Raw genomic sequence first — 23,570 nt, 5'->3', positions numbered from 1 at the left:
CTGCGTGGGACCTGTGGCTTGTTCTGGCACCCCAGAGGGTTCTGATGAGCGTGCCTGTGTGTGCACGTGCTGAGGGCTTCTCTCGGGGTGATAGCTGAGTGTTAGCTCTGAGGCTCCCCCACCTGCTGTAAGTTCCGATGTCGGTGCCCATTCGTTATGGGAAAGTTTCGGGCTTGTGCGGCGCAGACAGCTGGCCTTTCATCATCTCCAAAGCCTGGGCTCAGGTCTGAAGGCTCCCAGGCACATTTCAGCAGTCTTGGCACCTTAACGAGCACCCCTCCCTCCCACATCCCCCCAAGTCTCTGAGACATCCCAACCCCAGCCTGCTGTAACTCCACCCTCCCCAGAGCTGAAGCAGGCCGCACACGACACAGAAAATCTATGGAATGTGGCTCTGTGGGGCCTCGGGATCCTGCCTGGGGCTGGAGAGGAATGTGGGGGCAGGAGGCTCTGGCCTCACCTGGTGTTACTGGCGCTTGCCTGGACAGGTTCCCTTGTTTTTTGTTTTGTTTTGTTTTGTTTTTAAAGATTTTATTTATTTATTTGACAGAGACAGCCAGCGAGAGAGGGAACACAAGCAGGGGGAGTGGGAGAGGAAAAAGCAGTCTCCTAGTGGAGGAGCCTGATGTGGGGCTCGATCCCAGAACGCTGGGATCACGCTCTGAGCTGAAGGCAGACGCTTAATGACTGCGCCACCCAGGTGCCCCAAGGTTCCCTTGTTGAGCACCTGCTGTGTGCCAGGCCCACTGAGTGGCTGCAGGGATGCAGCAGAGAGCAAGGCAGACGAACCCCACAGCAGCGAGCTAGCTTCCTCCTGCGGATTTGGAAGCTTCTCCAAAGCCATGCCTGGACGGAACAAGGGATGTGAGGTTAGGATTGTGGGGCTCTCTTGTGGGCCGCTGAGTGGCTCTTGCGGGGTGCCGCCCCTGGGGCAGGTGTGGTAGAGGGCCACACTGGAGCCCCTGCGCTGTTTGTGGGGAGCCCCCACCGTGCGCCATTCATGGGGAGCCCCATTCCTGACCGTGCACGGGATCCCTTGGCGTGGGCAGCCCTGGCGTTCTTGGCCCTCCCCTGGCTGGCTTAGTGGCCCTGGTGCCGAGGTTTGTGGCTTGGATGTGTAAGGCGTGGGTGGGCCTCTGGTGCCCCATCTGGGGCCCTGGGGCTCGGAAGCATCCCACGCCACCTGGCTCAGCAAGTTCTTAACCTTGCCTGAGTGCCGTCTTTTCTCCTTGGAGCCCTGACCTTGCTGAGTTTGCCTCATTGAGCACCTGCTGTTTACCAGGTGTGATGGCAGCCCTTCGGAAGCATGCTGTCCTCCCAGCAGGCCAGTGGAGCAGGGCTCGTGATACGTAGCTGAAGAAACAGACTCCAAGGTGTGAGACATCCTGCCTGAGGAAGGGACAAAGGGTCCCTGCCTCTGGGTGAGCTCCATCCCGACTGTCCTGCCTGTGCCTGCTTCTCTTTCTCTGTTGCTGCTGCTCTAAGTCCCACCAGCATCCTCTCTGGCTTGGATGTCCGCAGTAGCCCCTGGGTCTCCTGACTCTCTGCATTGCCTGCTTGGAAAACACACTGACCCTTTATTTCCCCAGCCACTGTCCGTGGCTCCTCAGGGCCCTTAGAACAGAATCCATCCTTGCCGTGGCCCGTGAGCCTTGAGTGACTGTTTGCCCTCCCTGCCTTGTGCCCACTCAATGAGTTTCTCAAGCACACAGTGCCTGGTCTCACCTCTGGGCTCCCGTTTGGATGGCGGCCTCCACCCGACTCCCCCTGACTGTCTTGTGCCCGCTCTGGGAAATGCTCCCCAATGCCCCCTTGCCCTCCCGAGGCTGGGGTAGACTGAGCCTCCTTCTCTGAGCTCACAGTTTGCTGTTTGTCTGCCCCCGCGGCACCCTGCCAGGGCACCAGGACACTCTGTGGCTGGGCCCTGCCTCATTCACTCACTTGGGGCTCAGCTTGCAGTGGGGACCCCAAAGCTTCTGTAAATAAATGGGTGCCCACCACCCTTTCCTGGCCCCAAAGCCACCAGCCCCACAGTGGTTATTGGGGCTGCCGTGTCCTATACCTGTTGCAGTCTCGGTTCGCCTTCAGAACGCCTTCCAGCCCACCCCAGATCCAGGGTACCCTCCTGCCGTCCTGTGGGGCTCCCTCGTCTCCTCTTTCCCTGTCTTTGATGAAGGAGCGTCCTATTTCTTCTTGTTGTTCGCATTCAAACCTTGCTGAAGTCAGTGCTTAAATTTATCTTTCCATTCACAATGTTAGGCAAATACTACGCTTACCTAATTTTAACACATTTCCCTCACTGCGTGGCGAGCCTGGTGGTCGTTAGCAGTCCCTGCCCACCCCCTCAGCCCTGCAAGCCTCCGGTCTGTTTTCTGTCTCTGTGGGTCTGCCTATTCTGGATACTTCCTGTAAGTGGACTCAGGCACGATCTGGCCCTTTGTGACCGGCTGCTTTCACTTAGCGTGACTTTTTCAAGGTTCATCCGTGGTGTGGCCTGTGTCAGTGACTTATTTCTTTTTGTGACCAAATCGTGTTCCACTGTGTGGATGGACCACAGTTTGTTTATCCATTCATCTGTTGATGGACTTTTGGGCGGTTTCCACCTTTTGGCTGTTGTGAATAATGCTGCTGTGAACGTTCGTATACATGTGTTTGTTTGAGTCCCAGTTTTCTGTTCTTTTGGGTATGTGCCCAGGAGTGGAATTGCTGGGTCATTTGGTAATTCTATGTTTAACTTTTGGAGGAACCGCCAAAATGTTTTCCTAAAAAAAAAAAACTTTTTTTTTTTTTTTTTGAGCTGGCAATAAATGTGACTGAGGTTGGGAGGGATGGAAATTGGGTTTATTAAATAAGCTCGTGGTGAATGAAGGAGGCACTCAGAGTCCCCTGGCTTTGGGGACAACCTGTGTGTGAGGACACTGGGCCAGGGAGCTGCTGGGGTGACCTGTTTATTGATGGCTGAAGCCCCCCAAGCTTGGCGGTGGACACACCGTGAGTCTTGAGGGAGTGGGAAGCCAGCCAGACTCTGGCCTTGGTGTGAGGAGGGTGGGAATGCCGCCGAGGATTCTCCAGGGATGGTTTGGAAAGGTGTCACCTCCCTGGCTTCTGGAGCCCACGTGCACTGCACGCGTGAGCATCTGGCAGAGGCCTGCCTTCTCCAGTCGGTGTTTTGTTAGGCAAAGGAAGTCAGGAAAGCTGAGGGTAAATCAGACTTCTCTGCCGCCTTCTGCAGTGCAGAATCAGATAGCGGTTTGGAAGTTGCCTGTGGTGCTCCTGGAGGAAGGCAAACAGTGTGAGCATCTCTCCCACCGAAGTGCTGGCCTCATCTCCTCGGAGAGAGGGGGCAACTGTTGAAAGCCCAGACAGAGAGCAGACTAAAATCTGCATCGCTGCATTGTATGACCGGGGTTCCCTGGGCTTGGAGATGAACTGAATCAATGGGAATTCTGGAACAGGGTCCAGCAGCAGTGGCCACACCTGCCCCTCTGCCAAGGCCAGTTTCTTGTCTCTGGGCTGCAGGACAGATGCTGCATTGCCCTTGGTGGTAACGGGCAGGGGCAGCTCTTTCCCCTCTTCTGCATCAGGGCATCACTATCACTGGGCTAGAGCTACTACAGAGACGGTTCTAGTGATAGTGACACCAGCTCATAAGAATTACACGGTACATCCTGTTGGCTGGGAAAAGCCCACGTGGGCAACTTCCTGAGGTGCTTGCAGGTGCATTGGTCTGTGACTCCTTTCTTCCCTGGGCGAGTCAGAACTTTTGGTAGCAAGTGACAGGAACCCAGGTTGGGCTGGCAAAGTAAAACACACGGGGAACTTCTCAGTTCTCCTAAACGAATGAGCAGGCTTCGATTGCCTTCAGGCATGGCAGTCATCAGGACCCAACTGTGCTCTCTACACCTGCAGCTCTGCGTTCCGGCCGGTTGGTGTCATTGTTGGACAGGCACCTGCCATGAGGTGGCCCCCAGAGCTGCAGGCTTTCATCTTCCCAGCTTAGTCCCAAGCGGAGCCACCCCTTCTGCTTCCCCCCCAGCAAAAGTCTCAAGACTGCTTCTCATTGGCCTACTTTGGGTCACATGCCCATCCCTGAACCAATCCCTGGCCCAGGGGATGCAGGAATCTGATTGGCCAGGCCTGGATCACATGACCACTTCTGGAGCCCGGAGAGGGAGCATGGTTCCGGGAAAGTACTTGCTGAGTCTACAGCAGCGGAAGATGGGGGTGGGAAGTGGGACGCAGGTAGGCCCCCAGACAGGGGTCTCCCTCCTCTGACCACTGGGATCTCTGCCCTCCCTCCCAGCATTCTTTCACATTAGACGCCCCCACCCCCCACCCCGCCACCAGGCAGATCACTAGTGGAGGATCCAGGCGTCCGCCCCCTTGGAGGAGGACAGTCGTCAGCAGCAGGGCAGGGCGATGAGAGACGCCGTGAGGTTACAGGGAGCAGGGAGTACGTTCTATTTACCAGATCGGGAGCTGCAACCCCAGACCTCCCCAGCACGCGGGAGCATCCAGGGGCGGGGCCTCTGCACCATCTTGGGTTTTCCTTAGCTGGGGGATGAGGGCTGCACGTGGCGGGGCCTGAGGGACACCCCTTTTCTAAGTGGCTGCTGAGGGTGGAGTGTGGAGGAGGCCTGGGCCGTGCCCCTGGGCTCTCGCTCCGGGCTTGGGCAGTGGAGCAAGTAGGAACTGCGGGCAGGCTGATGGAGAGGGAGAGGGGGGGATCCTAGGCAGGAAGGAGGCCCCCAGAGATTTCCGGGCAAAGGCAGCTTCTGTCTAAGGGCCTCCTCGCTCCCTCGACTTGAGTCCTTTCTTCTTCCTGAGCTCCAGTTTCCCCACCTATAAAGATATTAGACTGTTGCTCGAGATTGTTTCCAGCCTAGACCGGGGCAGAAGGCATGGTTTACCTGCCCCCCAGCAGCCATTTGGGGCCTCGCTGGCTCTTGTCCATCCTTAGCTCTTTCCCCACCGTGCCCCCCACCCCTGCGCAATCCCCTTACTCCCAGCTCTGCTCATGCACAGGGTCGCGGGAAGGCCCAGGCAGGCCTGCGGGGTCACACTGTGACCTTTGTCCTGCTGGAGCTGAACCTGGCCACCACGGCCCAGGACACTCATGTGTGCCTCTTAGGACAGGCCCCCAGCAGCCTGCCTGAACTGAGTGCTTTCGGAGAACTTTGCCTTGGTGACTCAGAAATCTGCAGAGGTCATGGGGTGAGGTCGGGTGGGTCAACAGGGTTTGGGACCCTTGGAGGGGAAGGGGCAGCACCCATAGAGTTGGGGTTCCGTGGGGTGAGGGGTGGGCCAGGAGGGCTTGGGACTCTTTGGAGAGGGGAGAAGCAGCATCCACAGAGTCGGGGTTCCACTGGCTGAGGTCTGGTGGGCTGAGGGGGCTTGGGAGCCATCTGGTGGGGGGCAGTACTCTCAGAGTGGAGGTTCCATGGGGGTGAGGTCAGGTGAGTTAAGGGGGCTTGGGAGTCATCTGGTGGGGGGCAGTGCCCCCGCAGAGCTGGGGTTTCTGTGCCTGCTGAGTGAGGGCCTTGGTTGTGGGTGGGGGCATGGTGTTCCCTGATGTGGCTCCTGTGGCAGCTGCTGGCCTGGTCTGTGGCTCAGGAGTCCCTCAAATGTCCGTTGCATCTCTTGCTATCAGTGGGCAGGAAGCACCCCGGTGTCATGGAGGAAGAAGGACCTGTGTGCTTGCGCTTCCTCAGGGACGAAAAGAACGACTAGGGAGCCCCACCAGAGTTCCCGGAGGGGCCATGGCCCTGTGGCTGATCTTGTTTCTTTTCTGGTTTTCTCTCAGGTGCCTGTGACAGGCAGGCCCACGAGCAGATGACAAGGACTGGTTTTTAACCTTGGTGGCCGCTGAGAGGGAGATTATTGGGGCCCAAGAGCCCCGGACACTCACCGCCATGTCGGGATCCACGCAGCCTGTGGCGCAGACGTGGAGGGCCACTGAGCCCCGCTACCCGCCCCACGGCATTTCCTACCCTGTGCAGATCGCCCGGCCGCACACGGTAAGTAACGGGTGTGTCTGTTCCCCGGGGCCACCTTTGGGGCCTTGTTTTCTCACCTAGTCCCCATGAGGGCTGGTGTGTCTCCAGTGGTATCCGGCCAGGGCTCACTGTGTCCCCCGAGGGGAAGTGGGTGCCACGGCAGAGACCACTGGCATCTGGAACTTCCGGTAAAATCTCTTAGCTCCCACTTTAAAGCTGGGAAGATGGAGACTGGGGCTGGGATGAGCTGGGATCTCGGTCTTTCAGAGGCAGCAGTGGAATTTTTGTACAAACATGGAGCACCTGTTCTATACTTCCCTGGTGGCCAGCCTTCCCTGGACCCCTTCTTGCTTTGGGGGGGCCATTGCTGACAGCCCCTTGCCTCCCTGATCCCTGGCCCCGGAGCTCGTTCACTGTGGTGATGCTCGGGGCTCCGAGATGATAAAGCTCATGTCGTGTCTGCAGCCCTGATTTGGGGATCTGGGGTGTTGGTTCTGTTCCCCGAGGAGCCGCCCCATCTCTCGGGGATGACCTACCTAGGGGAAGGCAGAAGTGTTCTCATGTGCCGGCCTGCACACGTGTGTGCCCTCGATCAGCTTTCCCAAGCTGCACCCTGCTCTGCCTGTCGCCCCTCGCAGTGGCTCCATTTCGTGCCTTCACCTCTAGCTGCATGGTGTGGCTGTGAGGATGGGCCTTTGGTTCTGCTCTTTTGGCATTTATTGAGTACCTACTGGGTACCATGACCTTGGTTCTTGCCAGAGGGCTCTTAGGGTCTTGGGCCTCCCCAGTCAACCAACTGGCAGCACAGTGAGGAATGTGGGGCCTTGCGGATGTAGCTGGGGGAGAGGTTGGCTCTGCTGGTGTGTGTGTGTGTGTGTGTGTGTGTGTGTATGTGTGTATGTGTGTGTGCGCGCGCATGCGTGCATGTGTACTGCTTGGCGTGGTTCCTCCTCATGAGAAGAGAGGAAGTGGTGTGGGAGGGCATTTCCATCAGCGTGTGAACCCACTGGCCCAGCGCGAGGGTGTCCCAGACGTAGCGGCCTCTTGAGAATTTGGGCTTCCCGGATGCTTTACAGAGCCAGCTGGGCCATTATGGAGTCCTGTTGCAAGAACTTGCCCCTGCGTAGAGTCTTCAGATTCTGACAAACAGCCCAACGAAAGAGCAGCTTGCATTATTATCCCATTTTGCAGATGAGGGGACTGAGGCCAGAAGATGGAACCACAGGCCTCGGGTGAGATCACTGCTGGGAGACCGTCCACTTCAGCTTCAGGGTTGTGAACCCCGGTCACTGTTCTCTCTGTTTATTGGGCACCTACTGTGTGCCCAGGGCCAAGGAGTATGCTCCTGGGGGCGAGTTATTATCATGTAGTGTTGAGACCTTCACTGTGATCACCGGCAGCAACAACAGAACTGTGGCCTCTCATTTATTGAGCACCTATGGCAGGACAGATGTTCTGTTCAGAGCCTTCTGTGGGGACAGCTGCACTTGCTGCTTGGAATCACCCCGGAGTGGGTCTCGTATGCTCTCTGTCTGTAGGTGAGGAACGTTTGGTAGGTGAGGAAACAGGCCCAGTGACTTACCCCTCCAGAGCTTCAGTTTTCTATTCATAAAACGGGGTGTTAAGAGCACCTGTCTCCTAGATTCTCGTGGGGATTAAATGTAAGGCTGGATGAGTGCTTATGGTGTACACTCTGCCCGATGTGTCCATTTGTTATCATTTCTCGTTACTGTCACTGTTACTGCAGCCGCCTGGAGGGGCTGCCTCTCCTGAGGACCACTGGCGGATGCCTCTGGCTTCTCTCTTGTTCCCTCCTGCTGGGTTCTCACCCCTCTCCCACCCCCTTCCCTGCGGGCACAGCCTTGGGAGGTCCTCCAGTCCTTATAGCCCCTGCTCTCCCGCCTTCCCTCCTGCCCTTTGCCTCAGCTGGGACCTCTCCCGGTTGTTTGGGGTCACTGGCTGACCCATGACATCTCCTGTTCTTCCCCCGCTGGGCTATCAGTGACGCAGGATATGGCTGGACAGGACCCAGCAGTCACCACCCACTCCAGGCAGGAGGCTGAGGCCAGGGGTGAGCGGGGCCATGGGGCAGCTGTGGGGTGGGGCGTTCCTGTCCTGTGTGTGGTGGCAGCCGTGGGGCCCCAATCCCTGACCACCCTGCCTTGTGCTAGGGTGGCTCAGCCCTCTTTGTCACCTGAAAGGTAGAATCCTGGGCACCCTGAGGATTGTGGGGGATCTTGGCTGTCCTGGGCATGTCTCCCAGCTGGAGCCACTTGCCCTTAGCTGGTGGGAGGTCACCATTGTGTCTGTAATCTGAAGGTTCCTCCCCACTGTAGCCCCATGCCCTCTAACCACTTCCCATCAGACCATTTTACAGGCGGGGTTTGTGAGATGCCTCCCTTTTTTTTGAGTCTAGAAGACAGAGGGTGGAAGAAAGGGGAAGTCAAGGCACAGGGAGATAAATGCCCCATCCAAGAGCTAGGCAGGAGCCCAGTGTCTGGCTCCTAGCATAGCAGCTAAGGCAGGAAGTGGGAGGAAGGGGAGGGGCCTGAGCCTGGTGACCTGTGACCTTCCTGGGGCTCAGTCCTCTCCCACACACACTCCTAAAAGGTTACCTTCAGGGATCGCACCTCCTGGAGATCTCTTTCAATGTGCTCTGGGCCCAGGGCTGCGTGGATGGCCAGTCCCCCTTGGAGTCCATAGATTCCAGATGTGGCTTTGACTCTCTGTTCCTTCCAACCTCCTGAGCGACACTGGGCCGCTCACTTAGCCCGTGGGGCAGCCTCAGTTTTCTTATTTGCCGTATGGGGTTGTGGGTGTGGGCCTCAGTGGAGGATGTTTGCAAGGTGCTCAGGGCAGGGTCTGCATGCAGCAAGCATTCGGTAGTCCTCTTTCCTCCTGGCAGGGTGACAGGAGCCCCAAGGAGGGCCTCTCTGTCTTTGGGGCTGCAGGACCCTGAACTCTGAGGGGCAGTGAGAATTGTCCCGTCTGCTGGCCCACCACCTCCAGGCCGGAGCCTGCTGGCTCATGGTGCAAATGGAAGGCATAATTCTAGGCGTGCTTGCAGGCAGAGGCCTGGACCCCGAGGCTTTGGGAAGCCCACCATTCCCCTGACCGCTTTAGACACGTGCTCAGCCCCTCTGAGTCGGACACCAGCTTCGGCACAGTGCACATTGCTTGTTGAAGACCACCTGCTCTACCCTCGGAATCCCTCTGTGCCCTGCTCTCTCCACCTCTGTGGTCTTGGCTTCCCTCAAAGAATCAGGACCCCACATCTTTTCCTGAGGGTCTCCCAGGATGGAGGGTTCCGACATCTCCCCCGCCTTGCCTCTTATCAGGCTTTCTATGGACTTCTCCTCCGAGTCTGCCAGGACCATCTGAACTTCCCTGAGTTCTTGTAGTCCTTGTGCTGAAGGACTGTGTTAAAGTCAAAAGGTTCAAAGTCTGACATCCAGCGCTACCCCTTTCTGCTGTGTGGCCTTGGGCAAGTTATTTAACCTCTCTGTGCCTGAGTGTAGAAGGGTAGTTAAGAGCACAGGCTCTGGAGCCAGACTGCTTGCATTCATAATCTGCCTTAATGATATCCTAGCTGTGGAATTTTGGACAAGCTTTACCACCTCATGCCTCAGTTTCCCCATTACTTGAGCAAGGTAATTATAGGATTCTGAGGTTCAGATTAGCTGACTTGGGCGGTGGTCTTCACACAGTGCCAGACAGAATTAGCGCACACTGATATCAGGTCATAATGATGGTGATTTCGATGATGACGCTATTATTACAACAACAACTTTGGATGAATATCCTTTTCCACGTTGCCTGTGGGCTCTTCCTCTAGAGGAGAGGTCAGCAAACCTTCTCTGCGACTGTTGCAGGCTTTTCAGGCCGTTTGGTCTGTGTCACAACTGCTCAGCTCTGCTGCCCTCGTGGCTTGAAAGCAGCTCGCCAAGATGCAAAGGGATGGCCAAGCGCCGAGCCTGGCTTTGGCCTTGGGCCCCGTTTCTGACTCTTGCCCTGGATCGGTGCTTGTCAGACTCTTCGTGGGAAGGATCCATCTGTCTGACTTGCCGTTTGCCCCAAGCCGGCCCGTGGGCTTACCGTGTGTGCCCCAGCTCTTGGATGCGGGGACTGGTTGTGGCCAAGGCTGGCAGTGCGCATGCGGGCTGTTGCACAAACGCACGTGTCTTCTGTATCCACCTCGTCACAAGCCAGCAGCATCATGGGCCTCATGTGGAGTAGCGCTGCTCTGGCTTGAAGGTCAGAGACCCAGGAGCCTGCCTGGGCCAGAGGGAGATGCGGACACACGTAGGCAGCTGGGGACACACGTAGGCAGCTGGGGGTGGGGAGTGGAGTATCGGAGCTCTGCCCGTGTCCTGAGCGCTGCGTGTGGTTTCTCTCCCTCACCTGTGTGGCCCTTCCTCCATCTCGGTTCTAGGTGCTTGGGGATGGCTTTGACAGGTGGGGGGGGGGTGGTGTTTGGCCTCCCGAGGAGGCCTCTTGGGTGCCCCCATGCTGGGAGCTTTACTCATTCATTTAGTATTTATTAGGCACCTCATGTACCTACTTTTGTAGGCCCTGGGAACGGAGCTGTGAGCAAACCAGAAGCATCCCTGCCTTAGGCAGCCGTGTTCTCACGGGGGAACAATGAGCAGGGAAGGAGGAGGGAGAGATGGCTGAGGTTGCAGGGGTTCTAACTGAAGCCAGGACTAGGGAAGGAGGCCTCACTGAGAAGCTGACATTGGAGTCAGAACCTGGAGGGAACTAGAGGGCCAGGCATGGGGAAATGTGGCTAAAGAATGTTCCAGGCAGAGGGATCAGTGCATGCAAAGGCCCTGAGGTGTCTTGATCATAGCCCCACTCTTCCAGGAAGGACCTATGAGTCCTTTCCCTGCCACATATAGCTCTAGGTGTTTCCCCAATCCCTTCTGGGGTGAGAAGCCGTATCCCAGGGGCCAGTGAGGAGCACCCCTCCTCCTAGCACAGCTGCAAAGAAAATCCTCCTCCCAGCCTCTCCTTCAAACATCTCCCAGAATCCAGACCCAGCTTGGATTTGACCTGAGGCTCAGATGCCCCAGCCCCTCTGTCCTTGTTGCCCCACAGGATCTAGGTAGGGACGTGCCAGATGGGGTTCCCTCCTGGCTAAGTTGCTTTTCCAGCCCCATGTTACCTTCCCGGGACTTTTAGGGGCATAATTTATCGGCAAGCCCCAATTCCCAGTGTCAGAGACACCACGGCTGGGTAGAAGCCAGCAGAGGCGAGTGGGGGTCTCACCCAGAGACATTTTTCCTCCCCTGATTTTCTGAGCAGCAGCTTTGGAAGCACCTGGTGAGGGCAGGGGAGGCCTCTTCTCCCGAAGTCTGGTTTGCTGCGGTCACCGTGTGGGGTTGGTTCAGGACCAGCCCCCTGCTCCTCCCTGCCCCCCAGCAGGAAGCCAGCTTGGCCCAGTCTTGTGTCTCAGAACCTCCCTTCCCTGCTGTGTGACCTGGGCAAGTCACTTAACTTCTCTGTACCTGATTTTTCATGTTTGTGTGGGACTGTGCACGATACCCACCTCATGGTGTTGCTGTAGGGATTAAATTAATTAGTACATTTAAAACTTCCAGTGCAGGCGGACACAGGCATTTACGTACGTTGGGTGTTCTTACTACTTTGTTAACTCACGTAGAGTGTTCCCGCTCAGAGATGTGGCTGGGAGGCTCGTAGCTCACGTGCCTGATGGATCCAGTCTCATGTGACTACAGTGAGCCCCTCTTTGGGTCAGTCTGTCTCTGGGGGTCTTCTCAATTCTTGCCTTCCTGTGGAGCTTCCACACACCCTTGGGGGTCCCTGGGCTCAGCCCTGGGGACCAGCTTCAGGCCCTGGGGTGGAGTTTAGTGAGGACCCTGCAGATGGCCCCTGAGATGCTGCTTGGAGGGACTTTGCAAACAAGCATATCCCGCTTACCTCCTAAACTGGGAAACGGAGGCTAGAAAGCTTGTGAAGTGGCCTCTCTGCTGCTCCCCCGCCCCAAAGGCCCCGTGTGCCTCTTCCCGCCTCCGCTGGCAGTTATCAGCACTGTCTTGCTGCGGCCCTCCCGAGGGATTGGATTGTCTGTCTCTCTGCCGCTTTGCTCATTTTGCTTTTGTGCGAAAGAGCCGGGTGGAGAAAATCTTCCCTCCTGGCAGACTGCAAAGCCTGCTGATTCCTTCTCACACCTCTGTACGTGTGCGCGAGATCTTTGCCTGGCAGCCTTGCCAGCGTGATCCCAGAGGCCTGCACTCCCTCCCTTGAGGCCCTTCTTCTCCTTGTCCTTCCCGCCTGCTGCCCTGCACGAGCACCACCGGGTGCCTTGTACTAGACGTCCTCACAGGGCAGGGGGAGGCCGAGCCCTTCTCTGCCTTCTGGAAGCTGCCCTTCATCTTGGGGGCAGTCCTTTGGAGAGTTAAGGGAGGGGGTGAGTGGTAGGAGGCACAGAGGCCTTCTTCCCGGTCAGGCACCCACTTCAAAGATGAGGAAACAAGTGTCGGAGGGCTTGAGTATTGGACAGCCCGCTCCAGCCTGAGGCGCCTTGCAGCTTTATCTCACGTCGGGCTTCCTCAGTGTTTCCAGCCTCTGAAGTTGACGGGGTCCATGTTCATTCCATTTACTCATCTGCTGTAGACATTGGCCTCCCAGTCTGTTCCACACTTGGTTTGGGAGGTCTGAAACACATACGTTCCCAGCACACCTGCCTGATACCATCTGACCACTTTACAGAAATAACCGCTTAAAAGAAAAAAAAAACAGACAACAGAAGAATGACTAGATTTTATGGAAAATAGGAAGAACGAGGAGAGGTGCCAAGAAGAATATAAGTCACACACGGTACCAGCCTCCCCAAGCCTCACCTGTGTCAGACATCACTAACTGACTGCCGCACACAGTAGAACTGAGCGTTCTAGGCAGACAGAGTTAATCGATTTGGGTTGGTACAGTGGGAAGCCAGTCCTGTTTTCTCTTTTGAAAGACTTGTTTCTACCCTTTAAAAATTTTTTAAGGATTTATTTATTTGAGAGAGAGTGAGAGAGCATGAGTTGGAGGAGGGGCATAGGGAGAGGGGGAGAATCTCAAGTAGGCTCCCCGCTGAGCGCAGCGTCCCTCACGGGGCTTGATTTCGGGACCCTGAGATCATGACCTGAGTCAAAATCAAGAGCCGGACACTTAACTGCCAGAGCCACCCGGGTGCTCCTCTGTCCTTTTTTAAAAAAAGCCTTTTAATGTGTTTCAAATCTGGATGCAGTTGACAATCAGGGTCCATCTAATTTGTTAACGTTTAGTCTTCCCCAGAGAGTCACGGACACCAGGTGGCATTTTCCTGAAGAAGGAGGGTTTTGCCTGCAGTTTCCTTCTGACTTTGATCTGTGCTTCTGTATGTGACACGTGTGTGGCTTTTCCTATCGCAGACCAGACGCGGGAAGCCCAAGGCGGCGCCTTGTCCTGGAAACTGGCCTTGGAGCCTCCCAGGCCGTCCGGTGCTGGTGGTGTCTCGTGCACACACCCTGCTCCCTTAGTGCCCAGTTGGTAGACACGCAAGTTGTGGCTTATGCAGCTGTCTGCTGACGTGCGGGCTTGGCGGTCTCCTCTGGAAAGAGGGCGTAATCGCAGAGCGCTGTGGGTGCCGGGGTGGCGGGGAGTGAGGGACCGAGGCTGTGCACCACAGGGTGCAGGTCAGCTGGCGATCGACCCCGGGTACGCCCTGTGGCCACTCTGGGCCTCCGGAGCCGCGTGTGGACGTGGCCCATGGCCCAGCGCAGAAGCGAGCACTGGGCAGGGAGCATGTGACTCTGCCCCCTGTGCCTGTGACTGTGCAGTGGGCTGTCTTCACTCACTCACTTCCTGGGCCTCTCGTCGCAGGACGTCGGGCTGCTTGAGTACCAGCACCACCCCCGTGACTACACCTCACACCTGTCGCCTGGCTCCATCATCCAGCCCCAGAGGAGGAGGCCCTCCCTGCTCTCCGAATTTCAGCCTGGGAATGAAAGGTGAGGAGAAGCTTGTACATCGCCTAGCTCGGAGCCGCGGCCTCATTTCTCTTGTCGGGAAATGGAGAGCTGTGCTGGAGCAGGAGCTGGCGTGCTGTGAAATGGGGGTGGTTGGACTGTGCTCGCCTTTGTCCTGGGGCCTTTGTCCTGGGGCCCGCCTTCTGACTTCCCACCACGGGCCATCAGTGGTCTCTGGGTGTGTGCCGAGGCAGGAGGGGTTGACCATCAAGATGTGGAGGAACAGGGCTGGGGTGCTGGTTGTGAGGGACATGTCTGCACCAGGGTGCCCACAGGGAGCCCCTTTCCTTCCCTCCCTTTGTCCTCTCCTTTCCTCTGCGGCCTGTTCTGTCCCTCAGCTACCAGACAAGGTGTGTGCCCGTTGCTGGTATCTGCCTGTTGCAGAAAGGCGTGCCTTTCCTTAAATCCAGGTGGGAGGACAGGAGCCAGTGCAGCAGGATGGGGACCCCAGTGAGGGGAGGACTGAGGTCAGAGCAGGGACCCAAGATGCCAGAGATCATAACAGTACTAACTGCTAATAATGAGTCCTGCCATCTGGCACATGCTGGCCCATTCTAGGCTGTGGGCACACAGTGGGGATCCAGGTAGACGGCCCAGCCTTCAGGGAGCCTGCAGTCTAGCAGGGGAGATACACCACAAACACCACACAAGATCACTCCAGAAGGAGGGACGTGACCTGTTCATTACATGCAGGGTGGGGTTGGTATTACATCTCCGGCTGGGGTGTCAGGAAAGGCCTCTCAGAGGAGGGATGCTTGTCCAATATGTAGCTGGTCATCCAGAGAGCTGGGTAAGGGCACTCCAGGCAGAGGGAACAGCACGTGCAAAGGTCCAGAGGGGAGAATGTGCTTGGAGTGTTCAGGGAGGGCACGAACTTGGAAAGCATTTCAGCAGGGGCGGGCAGTGTTCAGGCTGTCTGGTAAAGGGCAAGAGCTGGAGGTAGAGTCTGGGAGTCCTGGCTCTGCTGTGTGTGCTTAGGCAAGGCATGCCCTCTCTGGGCCATTTTGTCCTCTGCATACTGGGGAGCCGGTTAAGGAGAGCCAGTCGGGAGTGAGTAGGCTGGACAGCTCCTGTCCCTGCCCCAGGCAGCCTGGCTGAGTTGAGGGGGCAAGGCCACATTCAGCAGCCAGAGCACCGTGGTTGGCTAGTGATGTCTGCCCTGGGCGAGTGATGTGCAGACGACGTCATTGTGTGTGTTATCATCTGTGTTGGACCCACAAGGCTTTTCGGATTCGGCTGTGCACATGAATCAGCCGGGGTTCTTGTTTCCGTGCAGAGCCTGACTCAGTAGGTCTGCGGTGGGACTCCAGGCTCTGCGTTTGTAACCAGCTCCAGGTGGGCTGCTGGTCGTGGGCCGCGCGTGGTGACGAGGGAGTGGGGAATCACCAGTACATCCTCTTCCTGTAAACATAGTGAACGCTGACTCGCAGGAAGACAGGTCTGTGATTGAGTCCTGCCTCGCCGTGTGCCCTTCCACAGATGGGCACTTCTCTCTCGGGGTCTAAGAGGGGCTGGCGCCCAGCAGATGCTCAGCGGAGGGCAGTAGATGCGATGCCCTGTGTCCTTGCCTCCTGTAGGTCCCAGGAGCTTCACCTGCGACCTGAGACCCACTCATACCTGCCCGAGCTGGGCAAGTCAGAGATGGAGTTCATTGAGAGCAAGCGCCCTCGCCTGGAGCTGCTGCCCGACCCCCTGCTGCGGCCCTCACCCCTGCTGGCTGCGGGCCAGCCTGGGGGCTCTGAGGACCTGTCCAAGGTAAGGCCTGGCCCCAGACGGAACTCCAGAAGATCTGGGTTTTCTTCTGTGATTGGACTGGGTGCAAGGTGAGGGGTGGGCGTGCTGGGCTGGGGCACAACGTTGGCAAGAGGCTGGGAGGGGGGGACTGAGTGCATGGTGCCCCAGGGCTGGGCAGAGGCTGGGCCTGGGCCAAGATCGGCTCTGCAGGCCACTTCTTGGCTGGAGAGGGACCTACCTTGGTGTGTCTGGCCTGCGGGGCCACCATGCGGCCTGTGCTGTAAAGAGCTCCTTCACTTGACTCCTCTTTAAAATGCAGAGTTGATCCGAGATGGTAGGGGGAGAATGTGCATAGCTTAAGCGCCTGTGGCAGCTGCTGTGGGAGGTTCTTCTGTTATTTCAGTAAATCTCAGGACAGTTGAGGCTGGAAGCTTCTTTGGTGTCCATTTTGCACAGAGGAAGCTGACGGAGATGCTAATGGAGGGATCCCAGCCAGTCACCCAGGTGCCCCTGAAGCTGTTGTACTGTCACTGCTGGGGATGGGACAGGGACTGGGGCCCGGTGACATGCTCATCCTTGGCCGGCTGAGTGATGGAGGTCACCTCTGCCCGTACTGAGTATTTCCATTCAGCTTCTTCACAACCGTGGGGACACATGTTAGCTCATTAACAGCTTCCCAGCTGCTGGGTGAGGTCAGTGCTCCTCTTACTGCAGCACTGGTGGGAGTGGGAGCCAGGCTGGGCAGTGGAAGTGGCCCACTTGGGCCTTCTGGGTCCTCTTCTCTGCCTGATGCTGGACAGGATTTAATGGTGGGATTTCTGGCCAAGGCAGGTGCTTTACTGGGGGGCTGGCACAGAAGGGGTATCCCGTGGTGGTGGTGATGATGGTACGTTAACATTAAGTCATCGTGCCAGGTAGCGTGCCAAGTGTGGGCATCATTCTGTTGCATCTTCTAGCCCCGTGAAGTGTGATCACAGAGCATACTTATAGCGGGGCCCCAGCCTGAGGGAGAAAGCCACTCGTCCACCATCCCTGGGAAGTGGCCACTGAAGCCACCTAGCTGTCCTGCCGTGGGCTTCCCCTCTGGTCCCCCTAGCGGGCCATCCGCCTCCCTCCTCCCAGTGCCTGCTGTCCCCCCATTGGCACCTGAGTTTGTGCCCTCCCCCTTGCTTCCTGACTGCTCAGTTTCCTGGGAGGGATGTTGCCATTAGGAAAGCTATTTCCCTAAGCGGGTCTTGGATGATAGGCGAGTGGCATATGTGTGAAGGGGTGTAGGACCATGTCAGTGGCCAGGCCAAGGGCCATGCCAGGCAGCTTTGATTTCCTCCCTAGGGACTGGAGCCCCCAGTGGGTTGTGCCCCCTGCTCCTGTCCAGTTCTGCCTAAAGAACAGGCCGACAGTTGTCTCTGGCCAGCCCCCATCAGGCCTCTGCTGCTCACCCATACCGGCCTCTGGAATAGTGGCTCAGAGCCTTCGGGCCTTTGGGTTCTTCTAAGGGTCTCTGTGCCTTGCAGTGGCTCTGTGAGCTTCTGTTTGTCCCTCTTCTTGCAGCTCCCTGGGGAGTCTTAGTCTTTGTGTCCGTTTCTGTCTGTCTCTGTGTCTCTGTCTTCTCTTCCTGGACCCTGGGGGTCAGGGGAGTAATGGGCCCAGTATTGGGGCCTGCCTGGACCAAGTACTGTAATTGCTCCAGGCTGCTTGCTAATAAGAGCATTTGGAAAGTTTGAGCAGATTTTGGGCAAGGGAAGAAGCCAGGGGAGAGCACAGCTCTGAAAGTGCTCAGATGTTTTTTGCGTCTGCTTTGTGGAATTTAGCTGGATGCATGAGACAGGAATTCAGTGGGATTTTTTTTTACAGCCCTGACCTGCCCCCCAACACCAGCTGTGTTCCTTTTTCTTATAAAAGTGTTCTGTTTTATAATGCTTCCCTGCCCTTGAGCCTCTGGAGTTTTGTGGTATCAGGCTTCCTTTGGAATTCATCAGACTTTGTTTTAGGTGAGTGTAGAGTCATCATACATAGAACCGTTTCTGAAAGTCCCTTTGTCTGTTGGGCCTCTGTTGGCTGAAAGGGACAGAAAACCCATGTCAGACTAATTTAAGAATGAGTCCTGGCTCATGTAACTGGAATCCAGGGTTTGTGGACTTCAGGCACAGCTCGATCCAGGTGACATGATATCACCAGGTTCCCATCTCTGTCCCTCTCTTGGGTCTGCCATCTTCTGTGTGGTCTTGGTGTGTTGACAAGAAGGCATTTTGTGACTCCAGGCCTTCCTCTTTCCATGTTCAAGGCCAGCATAAAGGGAGAGCTTTCCCTCCATCTCCACATTTCCAGCCATAGCTGTTTCTCTTCTTGCCTGTGCGTGGGGGCCTTGTCCGTCCTAGAACCCCTCATTGTGACTCCAGAGTGCACTGTGAGTGCCTGAGGCCGGCTCTGCCCCTGCCTGAAGCTGGGACGTGGAGGACCTCCCTGGCCACAGGGCTTTTGTTGCCTCTGTGTCTTTAATTTTGTGTAATGGGTTTTCTCTTCTGTGTTGGCCTGAATTGTACACCTAGGGCATCTGATGGGGAAAATGGTGCCAATTGCTACCTGGCGACCGACTGGGTATGGGTTTGTTGTTTTGCTCCTGTGGCTTTGGGCTGAAGTGAAGGCCAGCAGCCATTGGGAGAACCATCTGGAGGCCCAGTAGCCAGGCTCCCTTGGTCCCATTCCTGGAAAACTCAGTTACGGAGAAAGCGCCCTTTGCCCCTGGGTGTGCGTCATCTTTTTAGGTCGAGGTAAAATTCACATAACCTGAAATTAACCATGTGAAAGTGAACAGTTCAGTTCATTTAGTACCTTCACAGTGCTGGCCAGCCACCGCTTCTACTAGTTCCAGAACATTCTCACACCCTGAGAGGGGACCCCACACCCATTAGCAGTCACTCCTCATTCCTTCCTCCCCAGCCCCCGGCAGCCACCAATCTACTTTCCGTCTTTCTGGATTTGCCTGTTCTAAATGTTTCCTAGAAACGGAATCCCATAATATGTGGCCTTTTCTGTCTGTCTTTCGCTCGGCATCATGTTCTTAAGGCTCGTCCACGGTGTGGCACGGATCAGAACTTCTTCCTTCCTTGTTATGGCCAAATCGTGGCCCAGTATATGATGATCCACATTTTATTTGTCTGTTTGGCCATGGATGGACTCACTTGTGCGGTTTTGGTGAGAATAAAAGCTAAGCCTGAATCTCAAGTGACAAGAACCCATTGAAGAAGATGGGTCTTACCCATCAAGAATTTAAGGAAAAATTTCCAGCAACTTTTCTAGTGGTTCCCAGCAGTTGCCAATTGCTTCATCTAAGCCTCGCGCTGACCCTGCCAGCTTTGGGATGGAATTTTGTTTTTGCTAGTGTTGCTTTCGAGAACTCTTCCTGGGTGGGGGTTCTGTTTATCTTCCTTCTTGGTCCTGCTGGAAGATCAGAGAGGGGAGGGGAGATGTTTCTTACAGCAGGTAATGCTGCTGGGCTCCAGGGCCCACTCCACCCCACACGTTTTGTCTCCAGATCCCTGAGAAATGACTGAGTCTGCAGGGAGAGACCAGCCACGCGCCCCGGATGCACGGAGGAAGCGGCAGATCCCGGGCTGGGGGAGGTGGCAGGGGAAGGCGAGTCTGATTTCAGCTGGTGCAAAGGTGGAGTCGGGTGTTGTGGGCAGAGGAGATGGCTTGTGCAAAGGCCCTCAGGTGTCAGAGCACACGAGCCGATTCTGGTGTGGTGTGTGTGGGGTCAGGTGCCCGTGCTCCCGTGTTCACCAGCTGGGCCTTCCTGTTGGGGAGTAGTTAGGGTCCCAAGCTCACCGAGTATTTTTCCAGGGAATGTTTCTTCTGCAGAGTCTTGCCACTCATTTCAGGGGGTCCTGGACCCTGGAAGAGATCTTGCTCTTCTGCGCAGCCATGCAGTTCTTTGGGATGAATAAATGCATGGTCTGGACCCTGTTGCTGCTGTGGGACGCCCTGTAGCCTGGTCTCGTGGTCTGCCCACCTCTGCAGTCTGACTGAGGCCCAGCCTCAGCGTCTTGTACCCTCCAAGCCAGGGCTCCATTGCACGTGGCTGGTGAGCGCAGGCACGTCACTGAACCCTACCGGGTCTTATTTTCTTCATCGGGGAGATGGGATAAACAGTATTCCTCCTTCGCAGGGTATTTGTGACAGTTATCTCAGTGAAGACTCGTGAATTGCAAAGGGTAGAGGTTGGCAAACTTGGCAAGCTCGAAACTTAGTGCTCAGCCTGTTTTTGTGAATAAAGTTTTATTGGCCATGTTCATTCATTTGCGTCCTGTGGCTGCTTTGCCAATGCAGTGGTGGGTGAGTAGTTGGACAGAGTCCAAAATACAAAACTGAACTATTTTGCCACTTGGCCTTTGCTAGCCGCGGGGTTAAATCCTTGCCGGACATGTGCCTCCACGTTCCCAGTTTCCTTGTCTGTGCAGTGGGGACAAAGTGGCAGCCCCCGTAGGGCTGCTGTGGGAGTCTGGTCGGTAGGGTTTGCTGAGGACGGGGATGGGCTGTGCAAGGAGGTTTGATTTCTGGGGCCTCTCTGTGGACGCAGCCTGAGCAGTGTGGAGGCCACCTGGTTGAGGACTTGGGGCCTTTTCTGTATTTCCCCTGATGGGTTTTTTTTAGATTTTATTTATTTATTTGGGGGGGGGAAGGGAGGGAGGGAGAGCGAGCGGGGGGAAGGGCAGAGAGAGAAGCAGATTCCCCGCTGAGCTGGGAGCCTAATGGGCCACTGGATCCTGGGACTCCAGGACCATGACCTGAGCCGAAGGCAGGCGCTTTACTGACTGAGCCACTCAGGCGCCCCTCCCGAGTGTTCTGAGCATGGAAAGCCTAAGTCCCCATGCCAGCGCTGCCCACGTCTCAGAAGGAAACAAGGGCAGAAGGCAAACCCAGTGACATCCCAAGAACCTTGGGCCATGTGGACCTTGCGAGGGTCTGTGTGTAGGGGAGGGGTGGATGCACGACGGCACAGCCTCTGATAGTCCTGAGATGGGGAGCACTTGGCAGCCCCTGGGGCTGCAGTTGTCCCAGGGAATAATGTGTCCTCTGTCCTCTGGGTGCAGCTGCCATGGGGGTGGGGAGACGACGGCCTGGAGCTCCTCCCCGGGGCCTCCTCTGCCAGCAGCTGCTGGCGTGGCCTTGAGGACAGCTCGGGCGTGGGCTGGGTTCTGCCTGTGCCGGCCACCAGGCCTGGAGCCCAGGTTTGGGGGCAGGACAATCCCAGCCCCCACTCAGGAGGCACTTACAGTATGCCACGCTCTGAGCTGAGCTCTTTGTGCACGTTAGCTCGTTCCAGCCTCTCAGCAGCCTGGGAGGTGGGGATCATCCCATTGTACAGATGAGGAAGCCGAGGCAGGGAGTGGGTCCCTGAGGTGCTAGTGGTCATAGTGCTGGGAGGTGGCAAAGTGGGCTACAATCTGAACCTGGGGCCTTGCACGTGAGTGCTCCAGAGGCAAGGACTGGGTTTTGTTTTGTTTCTGTAACCTCCTCCCCAGGGTGCTCCCAGCACAGCTTGGGTGCTCAGTAAACCCCAGCTGGCATGAAAGTGTCGACGCATAGCCCAATGAAGGATTCCCTTGTGTGTTTAACCCAATTTTGAAAACAGCTTTATTACACAAAGAGTAATCCTTTCCTCGAAGAAGGAAAAGCAGAAAAATACTGGTCCATAAAAAGAAGAGAGTGAAAGCCTCTCCCCCACTGCCCGTACCTACTTGCGCCTGTCTGGCTTGTTCTCAGTTCTCGTGTTTACAAAACCAGGCTTGCGCTCTGTGTGATAGTCTCTAGCTTGCCGATCCGGACAGAGTGGTGTGAATCGATGTTCGTGGAGGGTCTGCTGAGGCCAGGCCTTGGGGGCTGGGACCTGGGGTCTCGGTACTTGCTCTTGGAGTTTGGTTCTGTGGGAGGACACAGCCAGGCTGGTGGAGCAAGAGAGAGGCGTGTTGTGGGAAGAGGGAAGAGGGAAGCCTTCACGACCTGAGAAGAGGTTGTGAAAACTTCCGTATAGGAGGACGTGAGGGGTCAGGCCTCTGTGGAGTGGGTGGTAGGCTGGGCTGAGTCCCCTCGGCAGGAGGGCCAGGGAGGGCCAAGGCAGGGAGGTGGGATTTGTAGGCAGCCCTGCGTCTGGCATATGGGGACTGTCGTGATAGCCGTCCCATGTGCTGGGGCCTGAGGCCATGGCTGGAAATTCAGGGAGCTTGGCAGGGCATGCTGGCGGGGGTGCCCTCTGCGCTGATCCCATGCTCCTCTTCCCTCCCCCGCAGGATCGCAGTCTGGCAGGCAAGCTGGAGCCCGTGTCTCCTCCCAGCCCGCCGCACGCCGACCCTGAGCTAGAGCTGGTGCCTCCGCGGCTCTCCAAGGAGGAGCTGATCCAGAACATGGACCGGGTGGACCGCGAGATCACCATGGTAGAGCAGCAAATCTCCAAGCTGAAGAAGAAGCAGGTGCGGGCCAGGGGTGGGGGGTGCTCTGGAGAAGAGAACACAGGGGGATAGCAGTGAACGTGTGCCGGGCCTGCCCACGTGCCGGCTCATTTTCCTGCCTGATGGCGCCTGGGCCAGAGTGCTGTTCTGTGTGGTGCACGGCTGGCCACAGAGCTTTCTGCAGTGGTGGGAATGTCCTGGGTCCGCACTGTCCACAGAGGTAGCCACAAGCCACGTGTGACATGCACCTGGTCGGTGGAGGAGCTGAACTTCCAGCTTCTTGTGACTTGAATAAAACGACACCCGCGCTTGAATAAGCCTCAAGTGCCTACTGTACCAGCTGGCTGGGGCGAGGAGCGAGGTGCGGGGTGAGGCCAGGATTGCCTACTGTACCAGCCGGCTGGGGCGAGGAGCGAGGTGCGGGGTGAGGCCAGGATTCACAGTCAGGCTGTCGGGGTTCCGATCTTGTTGCTACCACTCCCCAGTGATGTGGGGAGGGCAGTTACCTCTCTGTGCTTCGTGCCCCTCCTGCCTCTGGCCGTGGCCCTGGAAGCTGGATGGGCGGGGCCTCCCAGCTGTGCCTCAGAACAGTCACCTCCCCCAGCCTCGGTTTCCTTTCTGTGAAACAGGAATGGACGTGACAGCACGTCATAGGGTTGTGAGGAAGAACGGGGTCCTGTGGTATGGTAACCATTGAGACCAAAGAAAAGTTAACGTAAAGATTTGTGATACTAATTTTATAGTTTAGTTTTTAACATTAATTGATATAAAATTAATCGATAATCTGCTTTTTCCTGGATCCTCCCAGGCTTCCCTTTGGCATCTTCAGTCTCTGCTCGGACACCCCCACCACAGCAGGGCCCTCCTGACTTTCATAGGAGCCCTCCCCAGCCACCCTCCATCCTGGGGCCAGCAAATCCAGCCACATCTGGCTTGATGCTGGTGTTTGTAAATAAAGTTTTATCGGCACACAGTCACGCTCACACGTGTTGTCTGTGGCTGCTTTCTAACAGTGGCAGAGCTGAGTGGTCACGACAGACACCTGGCGGCTGGCAGAGCCTAAGGCATCTACTCTTGGGGCCTTCATGGAAGTTTGCCATCCTGTTCTGTCCCCGCACCCCTCTTGATGACATCACCCTTTGAATGACTACACATCCTGCCTTGTCACATTGGGGTCCTCTCACAATTAGAGTGTACAGGCAGGGTCCTCGTGCCCCTGCTCACTGCCTGCTCCTCACCGTGCTGGCGCATACTAGGTGCTCAATAGAAACTTGATTGAGGCAGTGTGACACTGTCTTGACCCTGAGAAGCGTCTGGGTTGCCCCTGGGGGATGCAGGGTCACACTTGGTCCTCTCTAGGTAAGGAAGTATGGGCT

The 23,570-nt window shown here is 56.6% G+C and overlaps 1 protein-coding gene across 1 annotated transcript in view; it reads left to right on the top strand.

The window, feature by feature from the left end:
* NCOR2 (nuclear receptor corepressor 2) overlaps positions 1–23,570 on the top strand; it is a 172,129-nt gene that overhangs the window by 14,508 nt on the left and 134,051 nt on the right. Inside the window, exons 2-5 of the mRNA XM_040620026.1 lie at positions 5,804–6,017; positions 13,866–13,993; positions 15,589–15,766; positions 22,036–22,215. Coding sequence (XP_040475960.1) covers positions 5,913–6,017; positions 13,866–13,993; positions 15,589–15,766; positions 22,036–22,215 — 591 coding nt within the window. The 5' untranslated portion in view covers positions 5,804–5,912. The remainder of the gene's footprint in view (positions 1–5,803; positions 6,018–13,865; positions 13,994–15,588; positions 15,767–22,035; positions 22,216–23,570) is intronic.

Source organism: Ursus maritimus, unplaced genomic scaffold (genome assembly GCF_017311325.1).
Source record: "Ursus maritimus isolate PB19 unplaced genomic scaffold, ASM1731132v1 scaffold_33, whole genome shotgun sequence".
Taxonomy (NCBI): Eukaryota; Metazoa; Chordata; class Mammalia; order Carnivora; family Ursidae; genus Ursus; species Ursus maritimus.
Note: the sequence above shows the minus strand (reverse complement) of the source record. Positions and strands in the feature narration are given on the sequence as shown.